The sequence below is a fragment of the Athene noctua genome, chromosome 33 (assembly GCF_965140245.1).
Source record: "Athene noctua chromosome 33, bAthNoc1.hap1.1, whole genome shotgun sequence".
Taxonomy (NCBI): Eukaryota; Metazoa; Chordata; class Aves; order Strigiformes; family Strigidae; genus Athene; species Athene noctua.
Window position 1 is genome coordinate 440,812 of NC_134069.1, and position 24,805 is coordinate 465,616.

The 24,805-nt window shown below is 62.6% G+C and overlaps 1 protein-coding gene across 1 annotated transcript in view; it reads right to left on the reverse strand.

Moving 5' to 3' along the window:
* LOC141972450 (uncharacterized) overlaps nt 1–24,805 on the reverse strand; it is a 50,472-nt gene that overhangs the window by 18,053 nt on the left and 7,614 nt on the right. Inside the window, exons 6-13 of the mRNA XM_074930320.1 lie at nt 21,690–21,799; nt 17,032–17,194; nt 14,473–14,726; nt 12,853–12,989; nt 10,479–10,623; nt 6,720–7,880; nt 6,193–6,579; nt 92–254 (exon numbers count right to left, since the gene is read on the reverse strand). Of these exons, the coding sequence (XP_074786421.1) occupies nt 92–254; nt 6,193–6,579; nt 6,720–7,880; nt 10,479–10,623; nt 12,853–12,989; nt 14,473–14,726; nt 17,032–17,194; nt 21,690–21,799 (2,520 nt within the window). The remainder of the gene's footprint in view (nt 1–91; nt 255–6,192; nt 6,580–6,719; nt 7,881–10,478; nt 10,624–12,852; nt 12,990–14,472; nt 14,727–17,031; nt 17,195–21,689; nt 21,800–24,805) is intronic.

Sequence of the window (24,805 nt, forward strand, 5' to 3'; positions counted from 1 at the left end):
TGGCCATGTCAAGTGTAGACCACAGGCCGTGGCCACGCCATCCAGGTGACCCCGAGAGGACACGCGTGTCCCGCGGAGGCCACGCCCTTACCCCGGCGTGGTGCAGTGGGCCGCCGTCACCACCCACTGCCGGGCCACCAGGACGCCGCCGCAGTAGAGCTTGTACATGTCCAAGATGGCGACCTGCCAGGGCTGGGAGTGGGGCGGGCAGTCCGTCCCCCCCACCACGCGGTTGTCACCGCACGCCGGGGGCGCTGCGGGGCGGGGCACACGCACACGCGTGACACACGTGGTAGTGGCCCCCAGTTCCCCTCCCAGTTAGTCCCAGTCCACTTCCTGGTGCCTCCGGTTCCTTTCCCAGTCTTTTTCCCAGTACTCCCAGTTCGCCTCCGAGTGCCTCCCAGTACACCCAGTCCACTTCCCACTGCACCCAATTCCCCTCTCAGTGCCCCCAGTTCCCCCAATCCCATTCCCAGTGCCCCCAGTTCCCCTCCCAGTTCCCCAGTCCCCCTCTCAGTGCCCCCAATCCCGCTCCCAGTGCCCCTAATTCGCCTCCCAGTTCTCCCAGTCCACTTCCCAGTGCCCCAATTTCATTCCCAGTGCCCCCGGTCCCCCTCCAAGTGCCTCCCAGTGCCCACAGTCCTCTTCCCAGTGTCCCCAGTCCCCCTCCCAGAGTCTCCCAGTGCCCCGAGTCCCCCTCCCACTGCCCCCAATCCCATTCCCAGTGCCCCCACTTCCCCTCCCAGCGCCCCCAGTCCCCTCCCAGTGGCCCCAGTGCCCCTCCCAGTTCCCCCAGTCCCCTTCCCAGTGCCCCAATCTCATTCCCAGTGCCCCCAGTCCCCCTCCCAGAGTCTCTCAGTGCCCACAGCCCTCTTCCCAGTGTCCCCAGTCCCCCTCCCAGAGTCTCCCAGTACTCCCAGTCCCCTTCCCAGTGCCCCCAATTTTCCTCCCAGTGCCTCCAGTCCCCCTCCCAGTACTCCCAGTTCCCTTCGCAGTGTCCCCAGTCCCCCTCCCAGAGTCTCCCAGTGCCCCGAGTCCCCCTCCCAGTGTCCCCACTCCCCCTCCCAGTGCCTCCCAGTGTCCCCAGTCCCCCTCCTAGCGTCCCCACTCCCCCTCCCAGTGCATCCCAGTGTCCCTACTCCCCCTCCCAGCGCCTTCCAGTGTCCCCAGCCCCCCTCCCAGCGCCTCCCAGTGTCCCCAGTCCCTCTCCTAGCGTCCCCAGTCCCCCTCCCACTGCCTCCCACTGCCTCCCAGCGCCCCCAGTCCCCCTCCTAGCGTCCCCACTCCCCCTCCCAGTGCCTCCCAGTGTCCCCACTCCCCCTCTCAGTGCCTCCCAGTGTCCCCAGTCCCCCTCCCACTGCCTCCCAGTGTCCCCAGTCCCCCTCCCAGTGTCTCCACTCCCCCTCTCAGTGCCTCCTAGCGTCCCCACTCCCCATCCCACTGCCTCCCCGTGTCCCCAGTCCCCTTCCCAGTATCCCCAGTCCCCCTCCCACTGCCCCCAATCCCATTCCCAGTGCCCCCACTTCCCCTCCCAGCCCCCCCAGTCCCCCTCCTAGCGTCCCCACTCCCCCTCCCAGTGCCTCCCAGTGTCCCCAGTCCCCCTCCCAGTGTCCCCAGTCCCCCTCCCAGTGCTTCCCAGTGTCCCCAGTCCCCCTCCTAGCGTCCCCAGTCCCCCTCCCACTGCCTCCCAGTGTCGCCAGTCCCCCTCCTAGCGTCCCCACTCCCCCTCCCAGTGCCTCCCAGTGTCCCCAGTCCCCCTCCTAGCGTCCCCACTCCCCCTCCCAGCGCCTCCCAGTGTCCCCAGCCCCCCTCCCAGCGCCTCCCAGTGTCCCCAGTCCCCCTCCTAGCGTCCCCACTCCCCCTCCCAGTGCCTCCCAGTGTCCCCAGTCCCCCTCCCAGTGTCCCCACTCCCCCTCTCAGTGCCTCCCAGTGTCCCCACTCCCCCTCTCAGTGCCTCCCAGTGTCCCCAGTCCCCCTCCCAGTGCCCCCAGTCCCCCTCCTAGCGTCCCCACTCCCCCTCCCAGCGCCTCCCAGTGTCCCCAGCCCCCCTCCCAGCGCCTCCCAGTACCCCATCGCTCACCCCTGGACGCCACCAGCACCAGCGTTCCCAGCAGCCTCACGGCGCCCCAGAGCCTGGGGGCCACCGTGGCTCGTAACCCCATCGCCGCTGTGGGGCAGAGGCCTTAGTGACGGTTTGACCCTGGGGGGCTTCACCCCCCCCCCCCTCTGCCCCACACACCCCGGGGGGGGTGGGGAGGAGCCGAGATGGTTCTCGGGGGGGGGGGGGGGGGGGCAGCGTGACCCCGAATTTTTTTTTTTTTTTTTTTTTTTTTTTGGAGGGGGGGGGGGTGTCACACACCCAATTTCGGGGTCCGCAAGGGTGTGGCGGGGGCCCCTCCTCCCCGATTCGCTTTCGCAGCGGTGACGTCATCGCCGCCGCCGCCCCCCCTCCCTCCTCCTCTCTCCAGGCGCAATCAACGGAGTCATCGTTAATGAGGCTCCTAATTACGGGCTCCGCCAACTCCCCCGCCTCCCCCTCCTTGGCTTGAGGCGATTGACCTCCCAGCACCTCACGCTGCCCTTGGATGCCTCCCCGCGGGGACGGGGCTGTGGGTCACGGCCCCACGGAGCTGTGGGTCACGGCCTCATGGAGCTGTGGGTCACGGCCCCATGGGGATGGGGCTGTGGGTCATGGCCCCACGGAGCTGTGGGTCACGGCCTCATGGAGCTGTGGGTCACGGCCTCATGGAGCTGTGGGTCATGGCCCCCTGGGGATGGGGCTGTGGGTCATGGCCCCACGGAGCTGTGGGTCACGGCCTCATGGAGCTGTGGGTCACGGCCTCATGGAGCTGTGGGTCATGGCCCCCTGGGGATGGGGCTGTGGGTCACGGCCCCATGGAGCTGTGGGTCACGGCCCCCTGGGGATGGGGCTGTGGGTCATGTCCCTCTGGAGCTGTGGGTCACGGCCCCCTGGGGATGGGGCTGTGGGTCACGGCCCCATGGAGCTGTGGGTCACGGCCCCCCGGGGATGGGGCCGTGGGTCATGTCCCTCTGGAGCTGTGGGTCACGGCCCCCTGGGGATGGGGCTGTGGGTCACGGCCCCATGGAACTGTGGGTCACGGCCCCTGGGGATGGGGCTGTGGGCCACGGCCCCATGGAGCTGTGGGTCACGGCCCCCTGGGGATGGGGCTGTGGGTCACGGCCCCACGGAGCTGTGGGTCTTGGTCTCCCATGGCCATGGGTCACGGTTCCCTGTGGGTCACAGTCCCCCACGGCCGTGGGTCACGGTTCCCCATGGCTGTGGGTCACGGTTTCCTGTGGGTCACAGTTCCCTGTGGGTCAGGGCTCCCCACGGAGGAGGTTTGTGGGCCCCACGGAAGTGGGTCAAGGCTCCACGTGACTGTGGGTCACAGTTCCCATGGCCGTGGGTCAGAGCCACCCATGGGTGTGGGTCGCCACTCCCTGTGGGCCCCACGGATAAAGGAAATGGGGCCCATGGGCGCGGGTCGCTGCTCCCCACCGATGTGGGAGGGGGGCCTGTGGGTATGGGGGGCGGGACCCATGGATATGGGGGGCGGGACCTAGAAATATGGGGGGTGGGACCCACAGATATGGGGAGCAGGACCTAGAATTATGGGGGGTGGGACCCATGGACATGGGAAGTGGGACCCACGGATATGGGGGGCGGGACCCATGGATATGGGGAGCGGGACCCACAGATATGGGGGGCAGGACCCACAGATATGGGGGGCGGGACCCTGTGGGGAGGCCGGATGAGGATGGGGGGCTGGGGAAGGGGGGCTGAGGGGGGAGGGGTGTGGGGCAGGGGCAGATGGGGCCAGCACGGAGGAGGAGGAGGAGGAGGGAGACCCGGGATGGTGTAAACCTGGAGGAGGGGGATGGAGAGGGCCCAGGGGTGGTGTAAATCAGGAAAAGGGATGCACAGAGCCCAGGGATGGAGTAAACCCGGAGGAGGGGGATAGAGAGAGCCCAGGGATGGAGTAAACCTGGAGGAGGGGGATAGAGAGAGCCCAGGGATGGAGTAAACGTGGAGGAGGGGGATAGAGAGAGCCCAGGGATGGAGTAAACCCGGAGGAGGGGGATAGAGAGAGCCCAGGGATGGAGTAAACCCGGAGGAGGGGGATAGAGAGAACCCAGGGATGGAGTAAACCTGGAGGAGGGGGATAGAGAGAGCCCAGGGATGGAGTAAACCCGGAGGAGGGGGATAGAGAGAGCCCAGGGATGGAGTAAACCCGGAGGAGGGGGATAGAGAGAACCCAGGGATGGAGTAAACCTGGAGGAGGGGGATAGAGAGAGCCCAGGGATGGAGTAAACCCGGAGGAGGGGGATAGAGAGAGCCCAGGGATGGAGTAAACCCGGAGGAGGGGGATAGAGAGAGCCCAGGGATGGAGTAAACCCGGAGGAGGGGGATAGAGAGAGCCCAGGGATGGAGTAAACCCGGAGGAGGGGGATAGAGAGAGCCCAGGGATGGAGTAAACCTGGAGGAGGGGGATAGAGAGAGCCCAGGGATGGAGTAAACGTGGAGGAGGGGGATAGAGAGAGCCCAGGGATGGAGTAAACCCGGAGGAGGGGGATAGAGAGAGCCCAGGGATGGAGTAAACCCGGAGGAGGGGGATAGAGAGAGCCCAGGGATGGAGTAAACCTGGAGGAGGGGGATAGAGAGAGCCCAGGGATGGAGTAAACGTGGAGGAGGGGGATAGAGAGAGCCCAGGGATGGAGTAAACGTGGAGGAGGGGGATAGAGAGAGCCCAGGGATGGAGTAAACCTGGAGGAGGGGGATAGAGAGAGCCCAGGGATGGAGTAAACCCGGAGGAGGGGGATAGAGAGAGCCCAGGGATGGAGTAAACCCGGAGGAGGGGGATAGAGAGAGCCCAGGGATGGAGTAAACCCGGAGGAGGGGGATAGAGAGAGCCCAGGGATGGAGTAAACCCGGAGGAGGGGGATAGAGAGAGCCCAGGGATGGAGTAAACCTGGAGGAGGGGGATAGAGAGAACCCAGGGATGGAGTAAACCTGGAGGAGGGGGATAGAGAGAGCCCAGGGATGGAGTAAACCCGGAGGAGGGGGATAGAGAGAGCCCAGGGATGGAGTAAACCTGGAGGAGGGGGATAGAGAGAGCCCAGGGATGGAGTAAACCCGGAGGAGGGAGACAGAGAGAGCCCAGGGATGGAGTAAACCTGGAGGAGGGGGATAGAGAGAGCCCAGGGATGGAGTAAACGTGGAGGAGGGGGATAGACAGAGCCCAAGGCTGGAGTAAACCTGGAGGAGATGGGGCAGACGGATCCCAGGGTTGGAGTAAACCCGGAGGAGGAAGGACAGCAAGATCCCAGGGTTGGAGTAAACCCTGAGTAGCAGTCCCGGGCGGCTCCTCCGACCCACAACCTCTAGAAAAGGGGCTCCCCCCCCGCCCCCAATCACCCCCCAGTGACCCCCCCGCACCTCTCGGCGGGTCCCCGCCAGGGGCCTCCGCGCTCCTCCGCGGCCGAACTCTTCCTCCTCGGGCGCGGGGGCGTCTCCCTCCGCCCCCCAAAAAAAACAAAAAACAAAAAAACACAAAAAAACAAAAAAAAAAAAGAAAAAAAAAAAAAAGAAAAAATCTACGTCGTCGCCAAAAAAAAAAAAAAATTAAATAAAAAAAAAAAAATCTCCCCAAATCCTCCCGTCGTCGCCAAAAATGAAGAAAAAGAAAATTTAAGAAAAAAAATAAAAATAAAAATAAAAAAACCCAACAAAAATAACCCGATTCTGTCCCAACCGGCTCCGGCGCGTCTGGTTGGTGGCGGCGTCGCGCTCGGCCCCTCCCACATGGGCGGCGCCCGGTGGTTTTATAATGGCGTCAGGGCCCGGCCCGGCCCGTCGCCGCCTTCCCTAATCCCTTCGACGCTTCGGCGGCACCGCCCGGGGCGTGGGGGAGGGGAAGGGGGCGTGGCTGAGGAGGAGGTTGGTGATTGGTGGGGAGGGGCGGAAGGTGGCGGTGCCGCCATTGGCTGGGGCGGAGGTGGGCGGAGGCAAGGCGGGGAGGAGGAGGAGGAGGAGTTGGGTGGGTGGGTGGAAGGGGGGGGGGGCGGTGTGGCGGAGGGGCGTGGTCGAGGGGGTTTGGAAGGGTGAGGGAGATGATTGGTTGGTTGGGTTGGAGGAGACGTTGGCCATTGGCCGGCTCAGTTGAGGGAGACGTTGGCCATTGGCCGGTTGAGTTGGAGGAGACGTTGGCCATTGGTTGGTTGAGTTGAGGGAGACGTTGGCCATTGGTTGGTTGAGTTGGAGGAGACGTTGGCCATTGGCCCGTTGAGTTGGGAGGAGACGTTGGCCATTGGCCGGTTGGGTTGGAGGAGACGTTGGCCATTGGCTGGTTGAGTTGGAGGAGACGTTGCCCATTGGCCCGTTGAGTTGGGAGGAGACGTTGGCCATTGGTTGGTTGAGTTGGAAGGAGACGTTGGCCATTGGCCGGTTGAGTTGGAGGGAGATGCCATCGGCGTGCCCTGATTGGCTGGCTGGATTTGCAGTGCAGCTGATTGGCCGGTCAGCTCTGGAGGCGGCCCCGCGTGATTGGCCGGCCGGCTCTGGGGGCGGGAGCAAAGGGCGAAGGTGTCTCAGGGGGTTCGCACACGCGTGTACACGCCCTTGGGACCGGACACGCTCATGACACGTGTCCACACGCATACGACACGCATCCACATGCCTACAACACGCATCCACATACCAGGACACGTGTCGACACACCCACAACATGCATCCACGCGGCCATGACACACGTTCACACGCCTGTGACACACGTCCACACATCCATGATCCGTGTCCTCATGTCCATGACATGTGTTCACATGCCTGTGACACGTGTCCACACATCCATGACACGTGTCCACACGTCCACGAGCCATGTCCTCATGTCCATGATACGCGTCCATGACACACATCCACATGCCTGTGACATGTGTCCACACATCCACGATCTGTGTCCTCATGTCCACGACACGTGTCCACATGTCCACGAGCCATGTTCTCGTGTCCATGACATGTGTCCACACGCTCGTGACACACGTCCACACATCCATGATCCGTGTCCACACATCCATGACACATGTCCACACGTCCACAAGCCATGTCCTCATGTCCATGACACACGTCCACGTGCCTGTGACACGTGTCCACACATCCATGATGTGTCCCCGTGTCCATGACACACGTCCACACGCTTGTGACACACGTCCACACATCCATGATCCGTCCTCATGTCCATTACATGTGTTCACATGCCTGTGACACGTGTCCACACATCCATGACACGTGTCCACACGTCCACGAGCCATGTCCTCATGTCCATGATACGCGTCCATGACACACGTCCACATGCCTGTGACATGTGTCCACACATCCACGATCTGTGTCCTCATGTCCACGACACGTGTCCACATGTCCACGAGCCATGTTCTCGTGTCCATGACATGTGTCCACACGCTCGTGACACACGTCCACACATCCATGATCCGTGTCCACACATCCATGACACGTGTCCACATGTCCACAAGCCATGTCCTCATGTCCATGACACACGTCCACGTGCCTGTGACATGTGTCCACACATCCACGATCTGTGTCCTCATGTCCACGACACGTGTCCACATGTCCACGAGCCGTGTCCGCATGTCCATGACACGTGTCCACACACCTGTGACGCACGTCCACACATCCATGATCCGTGTCCACACATCCATGACACGTGTCCACACGTCCACGAGCCATGTCCCCGTGTCCACGACACACGTCCACAATCCCTGTCCACGCATCCACAACGCGTGTCCACGCTCCTGTGACACACGTCCACGCATCCATGACATGTGTCCACACGCGTGTGCCACGCCCCCTGACACGCCCACACCACACCTTTACCCCTCCCCCCCCCCCCGGGCTGCCCACTCGCGCTAGAGGGCGCTGCCACCCTGTGCCGCTCGAGCGCTCACGTGGGAGGGGCGGGTCTTCAGAGCGAGGGGGCGTGTCCAAGAGGCGGAGAAGGGGCGTGGCTTTCCCACCCCATAGCCCCGCCCCTCTGTGCTAATCCCCAGCCGGGTGTAAGTGGTGTAAACAGGGCTTGGCGCCTCCGTGGGCTTGGCCCGACTGGTTCTCTCGGTGGGGGGCCTCGTTAGCGGCCGCCTCGTTAGCGAGCGCTTAATTGGGGCCAATTAGCGCGCCCACGCGCGCCCGGGAGGAGTCAGCTCCCGGCTTCACTCCGCGCGGCCCGTGATCGCCCCGGGTGCCCCGCGCGGGGTGTCGGGTCATGGCTGCGGGGGGGGCACACGTGGGACCACGGGGCACTGGCCGTGGCCACCAGGGTGGAGGGGAGGGGCGTGGCCACCAGGCGTGACCTCCTGAGCTGCACACGCGTGTCCACCCGGTTTGGACATGCGTGTGCTCTTGTGGCTCCGAGATATGGACATGGGTTCTGCTGACCTAAGGACACGCGTGTCCTTCAGAGCTGGACACACATGTTCTGCTGGCCTGAACACGCGTGTCCTCCGGACTTGGACACACATGTTCTGCTGACCTGGACACACATGTTCTACAGGCCTGGATATGTGTTCTACTCACCTGGACACGCGTGTCCTCCAGACTTGGACACACATGTTCTACTGACCAGGACACATGTTCTACTGACTTGGACACGTGTGTCCCCCAGACTTGGACACACATGTTCTGCTGACCTGGACACACGTGTCCTCCAGATCTGGACACACATGTTCTACTGACCTGGACACATGTGTCCTCCACATCTAGACACATGTTCTACAGGCCTGGACATGTGTTCTTCTCACCTGGACACGCGTGTCCTCCAGACTTGGACACACATGTTCTCCTGACCAGGACACATGTTCTACTGACCTATACACACGTGTCCTCCAGATCTGGACATGTGTTCTACTGACCTGGACACACGTGTCCTCCAGCTTTAGACATGTGTCCTCCAGACCTGGACACATGTTCTAGCGACCTGGACATACATGTTCTCTATACCTGAACATGTGTTCTACAGACTTGGACACATGTTTCCTCCAGACCCGGACACGTGTCCTCCAGACCTGGACATACATGTCCTCTAGACACGGACACGTGTTCTCCAGACTTGGACACGTGTCCTACAGACCTGGACATACGTGTCCTCCAGCCCTGGACGCGTGTTCTCTGGACTTGGACACGTGTGGCCACAGATTGCCAGCTGGATTTGCCACACCTGGACACACGTGTGCTCCAGGCCTGGACACGTGTGTCCTCCAGAGCTCAACATGTGTCTACCAGAACTGGACACGCGTTGCCTGTCAGCACCAGGGGTGTGGTTTCAGGTTGCCACCGTGGCCACCAGCACCAGACATACGTGGCCATGAGCGTCCCACCGTGGCCACCAGCACCAGGGGTGTGGATAGAAGTTGCCACCGTGGCCACTAGAGCCAAACACACGTGGCCATGACGTGTCCCACCACGGCCACCAGTATCAGGTGCGCGATTTCAGGTTGCCACCGTGGCCACCAGCACCAGACATACGTGGCCATGAGCGTCCCACCGTGGCCACCGGCACCAGGGGTGTGGTTAGGAGTTGCCACCGTGGCCACCAGCACCAGACAGGTGACTGGAGGTTGCCACCGTGGCCACTAGAGCCAAACGTACGTGGCCATGAGTGTCCCACTGTGGCCACCAGCACCAAGCATGTGTGGCCATGCCTTGTCCACCGTGGCCACCAGCACCAGACAGGTGACTGGAGGTTGCCACCGTGGCCACCAGCACCAGACATACGTGGCCATGAGTGTCCCACCGTGGCCACCAGCACCAGGGGTGTGGATAGAAGTTGCCACCGTGGCCACTAGAGCCAAATGTATGTGGCCATGAGTGTCCCACCATGGCCACCGGCATCAGACAGGTGACTGGAGGTTGCCACCGTGGCCACCAGCACCAGACATACGTGGCCATGACTTGTCCACCGTGGCCACCAGCACCAGGGGTGTGGATAGAAGTTGCCACCATGGCCACCAGCACCAAACATACGTGGCCATGAGCGTCCCACCGTGGCCACCGGCACCAGACAGGTGACTGGAGGTTGCCACCGTGGCCACCAGCAGCAAACACACGTGGCCATGACTTGTCCACCGTGGCCACCAGCACCAGGTGCGCGATTTCCGGTTGCCACCGTGGCCACCACCACCAAAGAAACGCGGCCACCATTCGCCCCCCACAACCACCAACCCCACCGGCCGCCATTTCCTCCTCCCTCCCACGGCGGCCATGATGCCCCCACCCCTCCCCAACCGCCTTTGGCCTCCACATCCATTCAGTAGCCACGCCGGGGCGGAAGGTGGCCACGTCTCACAGGGCTTTATTCTTCCCCGGGGGTGGGGGGCGGTGTATGGGGGGGGGGTGTGTGGACTCTTCCATTTTTTTTTTTGGGGGGGTCTCGGGGTTCAGAGGCCGCCGTTGCTCCTCATGACGTCGTGGATCCAGGCGGTGAACTCGCACACGCGGGTGTAGACGCCCGGCTTGCCCCGTTGGCCACAAACTTGCATCCCCCAGGAGACGATGCCCTGAAGCTCCGCCCCACACACCAGGGGCCCCCCCGAATCGCCCTGCGGCGGGGGGGCGGGGACACACGGAGAGAACTCGTCAAGTTGGGGGGCGGGGATCCCCCAAAATCCCTCCCCAAAAGGGGTGGTGGCCACCATGACCTATAGCGTGAAGGGGTGGCGGCCACCATGATCTATAGGGCGAAGGGATGGTGGCCACCATGATCTATGGGGTGAAGTGTTGGTGGCCACCATGATCTATAGGGCGAAGTGATGGCGGCCACCATGATCTATGGGGTGAAGTGTTGGTGGCCACCATGATCTATAGGGCGAAGGGATGGTGGCCACCATGATCTATGGGGTGAAGTGTTGGTGGCCACCATGATCTATAGGGCGAAGGGATGGCGGCCACCATGATCTATGGGGTGAAGTGTTGGTGGCCACCATGATCTATAGGGCGAAGGGATGGTGGCCACCATGATCTATGGGGTGAAGTGTTGGTGGCCACCATGACCTATAGGGCGAAGGGGTGGTGGCCACCATGATCTATGGGGTGAAGTGTTGGTGGCCACCATGATCTATAGGGCGAAGGGATGGTGGCCACCATGATCTATGGGGTGAAGTGTTGGTGGCCACCATGATCTATAGGGCGAAGGGATGGTGGCCACCATGATCTATGGGGTGAAGGGATGGCGGCCACCATGATCTATGGGGTGAAGTGTTGGTGGCCACCATGATCTATGGGGTGAAGGGATGGCGGCCACCATGATCTATGGAGTGAAGTGTTGGTGGCCACCATGATCTATAGGGCGAAGTGATGGCGGCCACCATGATCTATGGGGTGAAGTGTTGGTGGCCACCATGATCTATAGGGTGAAGGGATGGTGGCCACCATGATCTATGGGGTGAAGTGTTGGTGGCCACCATGATCTATAGGGCGAAGGGATGGCGGCCACCATGATCTATGGGGTGAAGTGTTGGTGGCCACCATGATCTATAGGGCGAAGGGATGGTGGCCACCATGATCTATGGGGTGAAGTGTTGGTGGCCACCATGATCTATAGGGCGAAGGGATGGCTGCCACCATGATCTATGGGGTGAAGTGTTGGTGGCCACCATGATCTATGGGGTGAAGGGGTGGCGGCCACCATGATCTATAGCGTGAAGTGTTGGTGGCCACCATGACCTATAGGGCGAAGGGATGGCGGCCACCATGATCTATGGGGTGAAGGGATGGCGGCCACCATGATCTATGGGGTGAAGGGATGGCGGCCACCATGATCTATGGGGTGAAGTGTTGGTGGCCACCATGATCTATGGGGTGAAGGGGTGGCGGCCACCATGACCTATAGGGCGAAGGGATGGTGGCCACCATGATCTATGGGGTGAAGGGGTGGCGGCCACCATGACCTATAGGGCGAAGGGATGGTGGCCACCATGATCTATGGGGTGAAGTCTTGGTGGCCACCATGATCTATAGGGCGAAGGGATGGTGGCCACCATGATCTATGGGGTGAAGGGATGGCGGCCACCATGATCTATAGGGTGAAGGGATGGTGGCCACCATGATCTATGGGGTGAAGTGTTGGTGGCCACCATGATCTATAGGGCGAAGGGATGGCGGCCACCATGATCTATGGGGTGAAGTGTTGGTGGCCACCATGATCTATAGGGCAAAGGGATGGTGGCCACCATGATCTATGGGGTGAAGTGTTGGTGGCCACCATGATCTATAGGGCGAAGGGATGGTGGCCACCATGATCTATAGCGTGAAGTGTTGGTGGCCACCATGATCTATAGGGCGAAGGGATGGTGGCCACCATGATCTATGGGGTGAAGGGATGGTGGCCACCATGATCTATAGGGCGAAGGGATGGTGGCCACCATGATCTATGGGGTGAAGGGATGGCGGCCACCATGATCTATGGGGTGAAGTGTTGGTGGCCACCATGATCTATAGGGCGAAGGGATGGCGGCCACCATGATCTATGGGGTGAAGTGTTGGTGGCCACCATGATCTATGGGGTGAAGGGATGGTGGCCACCATGACCTATAGGGCGAAGGCCCCCTCAGAGGGTCCCTCCAGCCCCACACGTCCCCAGGGCTCCTCTTTCGGGGTCCCCCCACCCCATTTCTCCGCCATATTTTTCGTCACCTCTACGATAAAATCGAGGGCGCGGCGAGGGAAATGGGCGGGTCCCAACCTCCCCACCCTCACTTTTACGGGGTGGGGGGGTGGGGGGGTGGGTGCAGCCCCCCCCCACGCCCCCCAGGGTCCCCCCCGAACCCCACCTGGCAGGAGTCGGTGCCCCCCGAGGAGACGCCGGCGCAGAGCATGTTCTTGGTGATGCCCTTGGGGTAGAGCTTGGCGCACTCTTCGTTGGCCATCGTGTAGACGGAGGCGCACTGGAGGACGTCGGGAAAGTACCCTGGGGGGGGGTTAGGGGGGGACGGGGGGGACATGGGGGGGGGACACGGAGAAGTGGGGGACACGGTCATGGGGGTGACGGTGGCGGGGACGCGGTCAGGGGACACCGGGACGTCCCGACATGTCTTCGATTGGACGGCCCAGGAAGGAGGGGGGTGCCAAGATGGCCGCCGCTGAGGGGTTGGGGGGGTCCTGGGGGGGTGGGAGGTGTCCCCAAGTCACCGAGATGTCCCCAAGTCACCGAGATGTCCCCAAACCACTGAGATGTCCCCAAGTCACCGAGATGTCCCAAGCCACCAAGATGTCCCCAAGATGCTGAGATGTCCCCAAACCACCAAGATGTCCCCAAACCACCAAGATGTCCCCAAGCCACCGAGATGTCCCCAAGGTGCTGAGATGTCCCCAAGATGCTGAGATGTCCCCAAGATGTCCCCAAGCCACCGAGATGTCCCCAAGCCACCAAGACGTCCCCAAGCCACCAAGATGTCCCCAAGGTGCTGAGATGTCCCCAAGTCACCAAGATGTCCCCAAACCACCAAGATGTCCCCAAGCCGCCGAGATGTCCCCAAGCCACCAAGATGTCCCCAAGGTGCTGAGATGTCCCCAAGTCACCAAGATGTCCCCAAACCACCAAGATGTCCCCAAGCCGCCGAGATGTCCCCAAACCACCAAGATGTCCCCAAGGTGCTGAGATGTCCCCAAGCCACCGAGATGTCCCCAAGCTGCCGAGATGTCCCCAAGATGCTGAGATGTCCCCAAGCCACCAAGATGTCCCTAAGCCACTGAGATGTCCCCAAGCCACCAAGATGTCCCCAAACCACCAAGATGTCCCCAAGCTGCCGAGATGTCCCCAAGCCACCAAGATGACCCCAAGATGCTGAGATGTCCCCAAACCACTGAGATGTCCCCAAGGTGCTGAGATGTCCCCAAGATGCTGAGATGTCCCCAAACCACCGAGATGTCCCCAAGCTGCCGAGATGTCCCCAAGATGCTGAGATGTCCCCAAGCCACCAAGATGTCCCCAAACCACTGAGATGTCCCCAAGTCACCGAGATGTCCCAAGCCACCAAGATGTCCCCAAGATGCTGAGATGTCCCCAAGCCACCGAGATGTCCCAAGCCACCAAGATGTCCCCAAGATGCTGAGATGTCCCCAAACCACCGAGATGTCCCCAAGCCGCCGAGATGTCCCCAAACCACCAAGATGTCCCCAAGCCACCAAGATGTCCCCAAGCCACCGAGATGTCCCCAAGGTGCTGAGATGTCCCCAAGCCACCAAGATGTCCCCAAGCTGCCGAGATGTCCCCAAGGTGCTGAGATGTCCCCAAGCCACCGAGATGTCCCCAAGCTGCCGAGATGTCCCCAAGATGCTGAGATGTCCCCAAGCCACCGAGATGTCCCCAAACCCCCGAGACGTCCCCAAAAGTCACCTGTCTGTCCCCAAATCCCTCAAGCCCCGCCCCCTGTCCCCCTCCGCCCTTTTACCTTGGGGGCTGCTGGTGCTGCCCCACCCCGAGACGACGCACTGGGTGTTGGGGGCGGGGCAGCGGCGGGGCAGAGGCACCGCCCGCACGTGGTCGGTGAAGCGGACGGGCTTCTGGAGCTTCAGGAGCATGAGGTCGCCGTCGTGGCTAGTGGCGTTGTAGCCGGGGTGGGGGAAGGCCCGGGCCGAGGTGACGCACTGCTCCGTCCCCTCCCTGCTCCGCAAGCTGTGCTCGCCCACGCGGACCGGGATGGGCCTGGGCCACGCGCGGGGAGAGAGGGCCACCGTGAGCTTCTCCGGTGGCCACCGCGGTGAGCTTCTCCGGTGGCCACCGCAGTGAATTTCTCTGGTGGCCACCGCGGTCACTTTCTCTGGTGGCCACCATGGTGACTTTCTCTGGTGGCCACCACGGTCACTTTCTCTGGTGGCCACCGTGGTGACTTTCTCTGGTGGCCACCACAGTCACTTTCTCTGGTGGCCACCACGGTCACTTTCTCTGGTGGCCACCATGGTGACTTTCTCTGGTGGCCACCACGGTCACTTTCTCTGGTGGCCACCGTGGTGACTTTCTCTGGTGGCCACCACAGTCACTTTCTCTGGTGGCCACCACGGTCACTTTCTCTGGTGGCCACCATGGTGACTTTCTCTGGTGGCCACTGTGGTGACCTTCTCTGGTGGCCACCGTGGTCACTTTCTCTGGTGGCCACCATGGTGACTTTCTCTGGTGGCCACCGTGGTGACCTTCTCTGGTGGCCACCGTGGTCACTTTCTCTGGTGGCCACCATGGTGACTTTCTCTGGTGGCCACCGCGGTGACCTTCTCTGGTTGCCACCACAGTCACTTTCTCTGGTGGCCACCACAGTGAATTTCTCCGGTGGCCACCGTGGTCACTTTCTCTGGTGGCCACCGCAGTGACCTTCTCCGGTGGCCACCACCGTGACCTTCTCCGGTGGCCACCACAGTCACTTTCTCTGGTGGCCACCACAGTCACTTTCCCTGGTGGCCACCACAGTGACTTTCTCCGGTGGCCACCACAGTGACCTTCTCCGGTGGCCAAGAGAAGGTCCATGGTGACTTTCTCTGGTGGCCACCGCAGTGAATTTCTCTGGTGGCCACCACGGTGACTTTCTCCAGTGGCCACCACCATGACCTTCTCTGGTGGCCACCACAGTCACTTTCTCTGGTGGCCACTGCAGTCACTTTCTCTGGTGGCCACCACGGTGACTTTCTCCAGGGGCCAACACCGTGACCTTCTCTGGTGGCCACCGTGGTCACTTTCTCTGGTGGCCACCATGGTGACTTTCTCCGGTGGCCACCATGGTGACTTTCTCTGGTGGCCACCACGATGACTTTCTCTGGTGGCCATCATGGAGACCTTCTCTGGTGGCCAAGAGAAGGTCCACGGTGACTTTCTCTGGTGGCCACCGCGGTGACCTTCTCTGGGAGCCCAATTAGATGGTTTTGATGGTCGTTTTGGGAGCCCAACTGGGTGGTTGTGGTGGCCCAACTCAATGGGTTGGTCATTAGAGGAGCCCAACTGGAAGTTTTAGTGGCCAACCAGTTAGAAGGTCGCTCTGGTAGCCCAGTTGGAAGGTTTTGGTGGCCAACCAGTTCGATGGCCATTGTGGGAGCCCAATTAGAAGGTTTTGGTGGCCAACCAGTTAGAAGGTCGCTCTGGAAGCCCAACTGGAAGGTTTTGGTGGCCAACCAGTTAGAAGGTCGCTCTGGTAGCCCAATTAGAAGGTTTCGGTGGCCAACCAGTTAGAAGGTCGCTCTGGTAGCCCAATTAGAAGGTTTCGGTGGCCAACCAGTTAGAAGGTCGCTCTGGAAGCCCAACTGGAAGGTTTTGGTGGCCAACCAGTTCGATGGCCATTGTGGGAGCCCAATTAGAAGGTTTCGGTGGCCAACCAGTTAGAAGGTCGCTCTGGGAGCCCAATTAGAAGGTTTCGGTGGCCAACCAGTTAGAAGGTCGCTCTGGAAGCCCAACTGGAAGGTTTTGGTGGCCAACCAGTTAGAAGGTCGCTCTGGAAGCCCAACTGGAAGGTTTTGGTGGCCAACCAGTTCGATGGCCATTGTGGGAGCCCAATTAGAAGGTTTTGGTGGCCAACCAGTTAGAAGGTCGCTCTGGAAGCCCAGTTAGAAGGTTTCGGTGGCCAACCAGTTAGAAGGTCGCTCTGGTAGCCCAGTTGGAAGGTTTTGGTGGCCAACCAGTTTGATGGTCATTGTGGGAGCCCAATTGGAAGGTTTTGGTGGCCAACCAGTTCGATGGCCATTGTGGGAGCCCAGTTAGAAGGTTTCGGTGGCCAACCAGTTAGAAGATCGCTCTGGTAGCCCAACCAGAAGGTTTTCGTGGCCCAACCCACCCCGATGATCACCCTGGTAGCCCAACCGGCCACTTTTAGTAGCCAACCCCACGGAGATTCACCCCCTCCCCAGCTTCTCCCACGCCCAATCCTACCTCCACCTCCCGGTAGCCTCCTCCCAGTAGCCCGTAGCCAAAGCGGCCACCCCCTTACCCCCCCACCTCGCCCCCCAAACGACTTGGGGGTCGCCCCCCGCACCTCTTGGTGTCGCAGTGGGCGGCCGTCAGCACCCAGGACCTGCCGACCAGGACCCCCCCGCAGTGGATGTTCTTCCGGGGGCCCAGCAGCACGGCCTGGTAGGGGTGACGCCTCTTCTCGCAGCTCCGCCCCCCCACGATCCGGTTCTCCTCCCCCACGGCTGCTGCGGGAGCGGGCACGGGGAGCGGGTCCTCCCAGTGCCCTCCCAGTAGCTCCCAGTTCCCACCCGGGGTCACCCAACAGCTCCCTGTGTCACCCTTCCTGTGTTCGCCCGGCTCTGTTTTTCTCCCAGTATACCCAGTGGCCTGCTGCTTGCCATCCAGTGACCTCCCAGTGCCTCCCAGTTTGCACCCAGTTGCTCCCAGTTGTCCCTGTGGCCACCCAGCACCTCCCAGTGCCACCCCTGTTTCCTCCCGGCTCTTCCTTTTTCCTCCCAGTATCCCCAGTGACCTATCGCTTGCCACCCAGTGCCCACCCAGTGCCTCCCAGTGCGACCCAGTGCCTCCCAGTTCCTTCCTAGGGGTCCCAGTGGCCACCCAGCACCTCTCTGTGGCACCCCCGTGTCCTCCCAGTATCCCCAGTGACCTACTGCTTCCCACCCAGTAGCTCCCAGTGCCTCCCAGTTCCTTCCTAGGGGTCCCCGTGGCCACCCAGCACCTCTCTGTGGCACCCCCGTGTCCTCCCAGTATCCCCAGTGACCTACTGCTTCCCACCCAATGCCCTCCCAGTAGCTCCCAGTTCCCACCCGGGGTCACCCAACAGCTCCCTGTGTCACCCTTCCTGTGTTCGCCCGGCTCTGTTTTTCTCCCAGTATACCCAGTGGCCCGCTGCTTGCCACCCAGTGACCTCCCAGTGCCTCCCAGTTTGCACCCAGTTGCTCCCAGTTGTCCCTGTGGCCACCCAGCACCTCCCAGTGCCACCCCTGTTTCCTCCCAGCTCTTCCTTTTTCCTCCCAGTATCCCCAGTGACCTATCGCTTGCCACCCAGTGCCCACCCAGTGCCTCCCAGTGCGACCCAGTGACTCCCAGTTCCTTCCTAGGGGTCCCAGTGGCCACCCAGCACCTCTCTGTGGCACCCCCGTGTCCTCCCAGTATCCCCAGTGACCTACTGCTTCCCACCCAGTAGCTCCCAGTGCCTCCCAGTTCCTTCCCAGTTGTCCCCGTGGCCACCCAGCACCTCTCTGTGTCACCCCCGTGTCCTCCCAGTATCCCCAGTGACCTACTGCCTCCCACCCAGTGCCCTCCCAGTAGCTCCCAGTAGCTCCCAGTTCCCACCCGGGGTCACCCAACAGCTCCCTGTGTCACCCTTCCTGTGTTCGCCCGGCTCTGTTTTTCTCCCAGTATACCCAGTGGCCCGCTGCTTGCCACCCAGTGACCTCCCAGTTTGCACCCAGTTGCTCCCAGTTGTCCCTGTGGCCACCCAGCACCTCCCAGTGCCACCCCTGTTTCCTCCCAGCTCTTCCTTTTTCCTCCCAGTATCCCCAGTGACCTATCGCTTGCCACCCAGTGCCCACCCAGTGCCTCCCAGTGCGACCCAGTGCCTCCCAGTTCCTTCCTAGGGGTCCCAGTGGCCACCCAGCACCTCTCTGTGGCACCCCCATGTCCTCCCAGTATCCCCAGTGACCTACTGCTTCCCACCCAGTAGCTCCCAGTGCCTCCCAGTTCCTTCCTAGGGGTCCCCGTGGCCACCCAGCACCTCTCTGTGTCACCCCCGTGTCCTCCCAGTATCCCCAGTGACCTACTGCCTCCCACCCAGTGCCCTCCCAGTAGCTCCCAGTAGCTCCCAGTTCCCACCCGGGGTCACCCAACAGCTCCCTGTGTCACCCTTCCTGTGTTCGCCCGGCTCTGTTTTTCTCCCAGTATACCCAGTGGCCCGCTGCTTGCCACCCAGTGACCTCCCAGTGCCTCCCAGTTTGCACCCAGTTGTTCCCAGTTGTCCCTGTGGCCACCCAGCACCTCCCAGTGCCACCCCCGTGTCCTCCCGGCTCTTCCTTTTTCCTCCCAGTATCCCCAGTGACCTACCGCTTCCCACACACTGCCTCCCAGTGCCCTCCCAGTGCCACCCAGTTCCCTCCTAGGGGTCCCCGTGGCCACCCAGCACCTCTCTGTGTCACCCTCGTGTCCTCCCAGTTCTTCCTCCCAGTATCCCCAGTGACCTAAGACTTCCCACCCACTGCCTCTCACTGTCTCCCAGTGCCTCCCAGTGCCCTCCCAGTGCCTCCCAGTGCCAGGCAGTGCCACCCAGTTCCTCCCAGTTCCCTCTTAGGGATCCCCGTGGCCACACGACGTCTCCCCATGTCACCCCCGTCTCCTCCCAGTATCCCCAGTGACCTACAGCTTCCCACCCACTGCTTCCCAGTGTCTCCCAGTGCCTCCCAGTTCCCTCCTGGGCCACCCAACATTTCCCCATTTCACCCCCGTGTCCTCCCAGCTCTCCGTTTCCCTCCCAGTATCCCCAGTGACCTATCGCTTCCCACCCACTGCCTACCAGTGTCTCCCAGTGCCTCCCAGTTCTTGCCCAACACCACCTCGTTCCCCCTTCGTGGCCCCCAGTGCCTCCCAGTGCCTCCCAGTGCCACTCTGCGTCACCCCATTTCCTCCCGCTGCCTCCTCAGTCTTCCCAGTAGCCTCCAGTTCCCTCCCAGCACCTCCCAGTGCCCCTAGTTCCCCCCCAGTACCCTGCCAGCACCTTCCAGTTCCCTCCCAGTACACCTCAGTGTTTCCCAGGTGCCACCCAGTGCTTCCCACGTGCCACCAGTGTGTTCCCAGTGCCCCCAGTTCCCCTCCAACTCCTTCCCAGTACCGTCCCAGTGCCCTCCATTACCCTCCTCATTCCCTTCTACACTCCACCAGTGCTCCCAGTGCTCCCCAGTGCCCCCCCAGTACCTTCTCTTTTCCCTCTTACCCACACCAGTACACTCCCACTGCCTCCCAGTGTCCCCAGTTCACCTCCAGCTCCTTCCCAGTACTCCCCAGTGCCCTCTCAGGGCCTCCTGGGGCCTCCCAGTGTTCTCCCAGTACCTTCCACTCTCTCCCTCCTCCCTCCCAGTGTCCCCCAGTGTCCTCCCAGTGCCCACCCAGCACCCTCTACTGCTTCCTAGCTCTCTCCCAGTGCCCCCCACTTCACTCCCAGTGCCCTCCCAGTGCTCCCCAGTGCCCCCCCCAACACCATCTAGTGCTTTCTATTTGCCTCCCAGTGCCCCCCACTTCACTCCCAGTGCCTCCCAGTGCCCTCCAGCATCCTCCCATCAACCCCTAGCGCTCCTCTGTGCCCTCCCAGTGCCTCCCAGTTCCCCCCCAGTGCTCCTCAGCACCCTCCCAGTGCCCCCCAGTTCCCTCCTGTCACCCTCTAGTGCTCCCCAGTGCCCTCCAGTGCCCTCCCAGTGCCCCCCAGCACTCCCTAGCAACCCCCCAGTGCCCTCCCAGTGCCTCCCAGTGACCCCCAGTCCCCCCCATCACCCTCTAGTGCTCCCTAGCACCCTCCCAGTGCCCCCCAGTGCTCTCCCAGTGCCCCCCACCACTCCCTAGAGTCCCCCAGCACCCTCCCAGCAGCCCCCAGCACCCTCCCAGTGGCCCCCAGTGCCCTCCCAGCACTCCCTAATGCCCCCAGTGCCCCCCAGTCCCCCCCCATCACCATCTAGTGCTCCTCAGCACCCTCCCAGTGCCCCACAGTGCCCTCCCAGTGCCCCCCAGCGCTCCCTAGTGCCCTCCAGCACCCTGCCAGTGCCCCCCAGTGCCCCCCAGTGCCTTCCCAGCGCTCCCTAGTGCCCTCCAGCACCCTGCCAGTGCCCCCCAGTGCCTTCCCAGCGCTCCCTAGTGCCCTCCCAGCGCTCCCCAGCGCCCTCCCAGCGCCCCCCACTCTCCTCCATCACCCTCTAGTGCTCTTCAGCACCCTCCTAGTGCCCCCCAGTGCTCCCCCAGTGCCCTCCCAGCGCTCCCTAGTGCCCTCCAGCACCCTCCCAGTGCCCCCCAGTGCCCTCCCAGTGCCCCCCAGTGCCCTCCCAGCGCTCCCTAGCGCCTCCCAGCACCCTCCCAGTGCCCCCCAGTGCCCTCCCAGCGCTCCCTAGTGCCCTCCAGCACCCTCCCAGTGCCCCCCAGTGCCCTCCCAGCGCTCCCTAGCGCCCCCCAGCACCCTCCCAGTGCCCCCCAGTGCCCTCCCAGCGCTCCCTAGCGCCCCCCAGCACCCTCCCAGTGCCCCCCAGTGCCCTCCCAGCGCTCCCTAGCGCCCCCCAGCACCCTCCCAGTGCCCCCCAGTGCCCTCCCAGCGCTCCCTAGTGCCCTCCAGCACCCTCCCAGTGCCCCCCAGTGCCCTCCCAGTGCCCCCCAGTGCCCTCCCAGCGCTCCCTAGCGCCCCCCAGCACCCTCCCAGCGCTCCCTAGCGCCCCCCAGCACCCTCCCAGTGCCCCCCAGTGCCCTCCCAGCGCTCCCTAGCGCCCCCCAGCACCCTCCCAGTGCCCCCCAGTGCCCTCCCAGCGCTCCCTAGCGCCCCCCAGCACCCTCCCAGTGCCCCCCAGTGCCCTCACAGCGCTCCCTAGCGCCCCCCAGCACCCTCCCAGTGCCCCCCAGCACCCTCCCAGTGCCCCCCAGTGCCCTCCCAGCGCTCCCTAGCGCCCCCCAGCACCCTCCCAGTGCCCCCCAGTGCCCTCCCAGCGCCCTCACCAGCGGCCAGGAGCAGCAGCGGCAGGAGGCGCTCCATGGTGGCGGGAGGAAGAGGAGGCTGGCGGGGTGCTGGGCCCAGCCCCTTAAATCCCCGTCGGGCCCCGCCTGGGCTGGGGCCACCCCAGGAGGGAGCGGGGCCGGTCGGGGCGGTCTCACCCTCCCGCCACACCCTGGCCCAGGGCGGCGCAGGTGCCAACCAGTGCATCCCAGTGCCTCCCAGGGCCTCCCAGGGCCTTCTCAGGGCATCCCAGTGAATTCCAGTGGCCCCTGGAGCTTCCCAGCATCTCCTGGGGTAGCCCAGTACCTCCCAGTGCATCCCAGGGCCTCCCAGTTCCTTCTCAGGGCATCCCAGTGCCATCTGAGGCATCCCAGTGAATCCCAGTACCTCCCAGTGGCCCCTGGAGCTTCCCAGCATCTCCTGGGGTAGCCCAGTACCTCCCAGTGCATCCCAGGGCCTCCCAGTTCCTCCCAGGGCCTTCTCAGGGCATCCCAGTGCCATCTGAGGCATCCCAGTGAATCCCAGTACCTCCCAGTGGCTCCGGGAACTTCCCAGCATTTCCTGGGGTAATCCAGTGCCTCCCAGTGCCTCCCAGTGCACCCCAGTGCCTCCCAGGGCCTCCCAGTTCCTCCCAGTTCCTTCTCAGGGCATCCCAGTGCCATCTGAGGCATCCCAGTGAATCCCAGTACCTCCCAGTGGCCCCTGGAGCTTCCCAGCATCTCCTGGGGTAGCCCAGTACCTCCCAGTGCATCCCAGGGCCTCCCAGTTCCTCCCAGGGCCTTCTCAGGGCATCCCAGTGCCATCTGAGGCATCCCAGTGAATCCCAGTACCTCCCAGTGGCTCCGGGAACTTCCCAGCATCTCCTGGGGTAATCCAGTGCCTCCCAGTGCCTCCCAGTGCACCCCAGTGCCTCCCAGGGCCTCCCAGTTCCTCCCAGGGCCTTCTCAGGGCATCCCAGTGCCATCTGAGGCATCCCAGTGAATCCCAGTACCTCCCAGTGGCCCCTGGAGCTTCCCAGCATATGCTGCGGTAATCCAGTGCCTCCCAGTGCTTCCCAGTGCCATCTGAGGCATCCCAGTGAATCCCAGTACCTCCCAGTGGCTCCTGGAACTTCCCAGCATCTCCTGGGGTAGCCCAGTACCTTCCAGTGCCTCCCAGTGCCTCTCAAGGCCTCCCAGTACCTCCCAGTGCTTCCGAGGGCCTCCCAGGGCCTTCTCAGGGCATCCCAGTGAATTCCAGTACCTCCCAGTGGCCCCTGGAGCTTCCCAGCATCTCCTGGGGTAGCCCAGTACCTCCCAGTGCATCCCAGTGCCTCCCAGGGCCTTCTCGGGGCATCCCAGTGAATCCCAGTACCTCCCAGTGGCCCCTGGAGCTTCCCAGCATCTCCTGGGGTAGCCCAGTACCTCCCAGTGCATCCCAGGGCCTCCCAGTTCCTCCCAGGGCCTTCTCAGGGCATCCCAGTGCCATCTGAGGCATCCCAGTGAATCCCAGTACCTCCCAGTGGCCCCTGGAGCTTCCCAGCATCTCCTGAGGTAGCCCAGTACCTCCCAGTGCATCCCAGAGCTTCCCAGGGCCTCCCAGTTCCTCCCAGTTCCTTCTCAGGGCATCCCAGTGCCATCTGAGGCATCCCAGTGCCATCTGAGGCATCCCAGTGAATCCCAGTACCTCCCAGTGCCTCCTGGATCTTCCCAGCATCTCCTGGGGTAGCCCAGTACCTCCCAGTGCATCCCAGCGCAATCTGAGGTATCCCAGTGCTTCCCAGTACCTCCCAGTGCCTTCCCAGTATGTCCTGCAGTCTCCTGGGCAGCCCAATACCTCCCAGTAACTCTCTGAGACCTCCCAGTGCCTCCCAGTACCTCCAGGGACTTCCTGCAGCATCCCAGTGCCTCCCAGTGCCTTCTAAGGACTCCCAGTACCTCCCAGTACCTCCTCAGGCCTCGTGGGGCCTCCCAGTGCCTCCCAGTTCAACCCAGTGCCAGCTGGGACTTCCCAGTTCCACCCAGTTCTTCCTGTGTCCTCCCAGTGCCTCCCACTGCACCCTTGTGCCTCCCAGCATGTCCCAGTGCTTCCCAGTACAACCCAGTATGTCTCATTGTCTTCCAGAGCATCCCAGTATACACCAGTGCTTCCCAGCATTGGCCAGGAAATCCCAGTGCCTCAGTGTTACCCAGTGTCTCCCAGTTTGCCCCAGTGCTTCCCAGTGCTCCCCAGAGTGTCCCAGTACATCTGAGCACCTCCCAGTTCTGCCCAGTTCATCCCCATACCTCCCAGTTCACCCCAATACCTATCAGGACCTTCCTGTTCTTCCCAGTGCCCTCCCAGTGCTCTTCCCAGTTCACCCCAGTGCCATCCCAGTCCTTCCCAGTGCCCTTCTCAGTGCCTCCCAGTTCATCCCAGTGCTTTCCCAGTCCCTCCCAGTGCCCTCACAGTCCTTCCCAGTGCCCTTCTCGGTGCTTCCCAGTGCCCTCCCAGTCCTTCCCAGTGCCCTCCCAGTTGATCCCAGTGCCCTCCCAGTTGATCCCAGTGCCCTTCTAGTCCCTCCCAGTGCCTCCCAGTTCTTCCCAGTGCCCTCCCAGTCCTTCTCAGTGCCCTCCCAGTTGATCCCAGTGCCCTTCTAGTCCCTCCCAGTGCCTCCCAGTTCTTCCCAGTGCCCTCTCAATCCTTCTCAGTGCCCTTCTAGTCCCTCCCAGTGCCTCCCAGTCCCTCCCAGTGCCCTCTCAATCCTTTCCAGTGCTCTCCCAGTCCTTCCCAGTGCCCTCCCAGTGCTTTCCAGTGTCTCCCAGTGCCTCTCAATCCTTCCCAGTGCCCTCCTAGTTGATCCCAGTGCCTCCCAGTCCTTCCCCGTGCCCTTCCCAGTACCTCCCAGTCCTTCCCAGTGCCCTCCCAGTGCACCCCAGTGCCTTCCAGTGCCCTCCCAGTCCTTCCCAGTGCCCTCCCAGTGCACCCCAGTGCCTTCCAGTGCCCTCCCAGTACATCCCAGTGCCTTCCAGTGCCCTCCCAGTACATCCCAGTGCCTTCCCAGTGCCATCCTCACCCTCTACACGGGGGCCAAACCCCCCAGGGCCCACTTGCCAACCCCAGGAGACCCACAATCCTTTGCGGCTCAGTAAGGGGGGGG